The 2,626-nt window shown below is 52.2% G+C and overlaps 1 protein-coding gene across 1 annotated transcript; it reads left to right on the forward strand.

Annotated features, from left to right (window-relative positions):
• Positions 1-749: 749 nt before the first annotated feature.
• On the forward strand, positions 750-2,413 carry LOC136453754 (F-box/kelch-repeat protein At5g43190-like). The gene is made up of 2 exons (XM_066454307.1): positions 750-1,880; positions 2,094-2,413. Coding segments are annotated over exons 1-2 (1,044 nt in total). The 5' UTR covers positions 750-837; the 3' UTR covers positions 2,095-2,413.
• Positions 2,414-2,626: the final 213 nt, after the last annotated feature.

Here is a 2,626-nt window from a genome sequence, read left to right on the forward strand (position 1 = left end):
TGGACAGGAGAGTAGCCTTCGTGGCACTGACCGTAATCTGGTGCTAGTGCTCCTTCCAATCGACGGACGCCGGCCATGGTGCCGCGTCGCCGCGCACCGCGCCTCACCGCACCAGATGCGGCAGGGCAAACCCCCCAGCGGACCTCACCCTCTCAATGCGGTGGACGGGCGGCGAGAGTGGGAGGCAGACGGGTGGCGAGAGAGGGAGACAGAGCTTCAAGGCCACGAGACTGAGAATGAGGAGAAGGAGATGATTCAGCGGGGGGGTTTTCGCAAAACAGCCTGCCTTATTTGGGTCCTTTCCGCGCGAGTACCGTTGGATAGCCAAACTTGTAGATCCAGTACCTACGAGTTACGTTTTTTTGTTTGAGTATCTATGCGTTACACACCTAATAGTTTAGATACCCACGGTGCAGTTTACTCTTTTGTTTTAGTACATGAGCCGCACACATATTGATGTTTTGGGATGTTCGTTTCAGCTTTCCTTCCTTCTCATTCCAGAGGGAAAAGGCTGATGAACACTATTCATGTTTTTTTTCTTCTAAATTTTTCATGAGCTTTTCCTCTTATTTAATTTGGTTACTTTCAAACTCTCATTTTCATATTTGTTCTTTAACTCTGATTTTGTAACAATGAAATCCACCAAAGCAATTTCCGGAGCCCTACCAAAGGGCCTCTAGTATGCCGACAGGTGGGCCTAGTGCCCTGCCATCAATTCGCGCATCCCTGGGCCCTGGCTCCTGGTCGCTTGTCTTTTCTCCAGCCTCCCTGACCTCCCCATTTTGCTCTCCACCGTAAGATCCACTCATCCACCGCTCCCCATTTCCATCCGCGGCCATGGCCTCCGCCTCCGCCGACGCCGGCACCTGCCCGTGGGACGCCCTCCCGTCGCACCTCCAGGAGCGCATCCTCTCCCTCCTCCCCATCACCGAACTACTTCCCGTCGCCGCCGTGTCCCGCGCGCTCCGCCGCCTCCTGCGCTCCCCGGCGTTCCACGCCCTCCTCTCCCCGCACCGCCTCGACGCCTTCTTCCTCCTTTCCCCACGGCTCGCCGTCCACCCGTTGTCCCGCCGCGTCCTCACTTTGCCCGCGCTCGCCGCGCTCTCTCCCCCTTCCTACCCGCTCGTCTCCTCCCCGTCCCCATCACTCCTTATCACCTGCGCCTCGCTCCAGTTCCTTCCGCCGATCCCCGACGGAGCCTACCTCCTCTCCGTTATCGTCCCGTCGCGCCGCTCCTCCCCCTCCTGCACCCTCGTCGCCGTCACCACCGGCGCAGCCGTACGTTCTTACACCCTGGACACCGGCGATCCCTCCCCGCGGTGGGCGTCTAGAGGCGATCTCCCGCTGTCTCTCACGATCCTGGGAAACGCCGCGGTCGTCGGTGACCGCGGCAAGCTCTTCGTCCTCGGCCGTGGCCCCGACGCGCTCTTGGTTTTTGATCTCGGGACGGGGACATGGGAAGTGCCGCCTGTTGTTATGCCACAAGGTCTCACCACGGCGCATCTGTTTCTTTTTGATGGGAGTCTCTTCTTAGTAGGTGGGATCGAGAGCTTTGGAGAAGTGGAGCGGGTGGTGGTCTGGCAGTTGCACGACGATAAGGAGGAGGAGGTGTGGTGGAGGGAGGTGAGCGTGATGCCGACCGAGGTTTTCGATGAGTTGCTGGCTGGTAGGTTTGGCAGTTTCTGGCATTTTCAGGCTGCGGACAGATTGGGGATTGTTTGCTTGTACCATGCCGTGGATGGGAGGCTGGTCATGTTTGATGCGGCCGATGGCTCGTGGACAGTGCTGCCACGACTGTCTGGGTTGGATGCAGACGAGAGCCTCAGGTGGTTTGGACATGTCTTGGAGCCAGGAGTTGAAATCTTGCTGGGACTACGATGGTGAGGCTTTGCTCTTAACTTATAGTATTTCAGTTGAGTCCTGGCAGGTTCAGCTTAATGCTCCTGGAGTCTTGATGTGAGTGTCTCTGTAAACAAGAATAAGTAGGCTAGCTAACTTTTGGTCTCAGCATGTGTATATTGACATATTTTTTGTCATTTGCTGTTTATAATTCTCTGCTGTAAAAGCTGATTCCGACATGTGGAATTTTGTAGACATCCCCATGAGGTTACTAAATGATGTGTACGCAAATCCCTGGCAATTACCAATGCATCAGAGCTCCTGAAGGTCCTTTTTACTCAGCTCATCATCATGTTCAGAAGCGCAAGCTGCATTAGTAGCCAAATTCTTACCGTCCTTTGCTTTTTGAGAGAGAAGAACATCATGGTTAGAATGTGTAACTTATCTATCAATATATCATATCTCTCTCTTTTTATTTCTTCACTATGCTGTACCCAGCTTTGATCTGTAGTAGCTCCCCTTGTCAGGACGTACATATGAAAAAATCAGATGTCTTGATAAAACCATGTTTAATTTATTGTCTTACATGCAATGTTCAGCTTGTTAGTTGATAAACAAGATTGTCCTGTTTCCTCAACTTCTTGCAGTGATAGAACTATTTGTACATATAGGTATTAGTTTCCTAGTAATAAACATACTGTATATATATGTTATCTGGTATGTGGTCCTATCACAAACCACCATTACGAAATTAGCTTCATATAATTTAGATGCACCAATATAAGCT

The sequence above is a fragment of the Miscanthus floridulus genome, chromosome 5, assembly GCF_019320115.1.
Source record: "Miscanthus floridulus cultivar M001 chromosome 5, ASM1932011v1, whole genome shotgun sequence".
Classification (NCBI taxonomy): Eukaryota; Viridiplantae; Streptophyta; class Magnoliopsida; order Poales; family Poaceae; genus Miscanthus; species Miscanthus floridulus.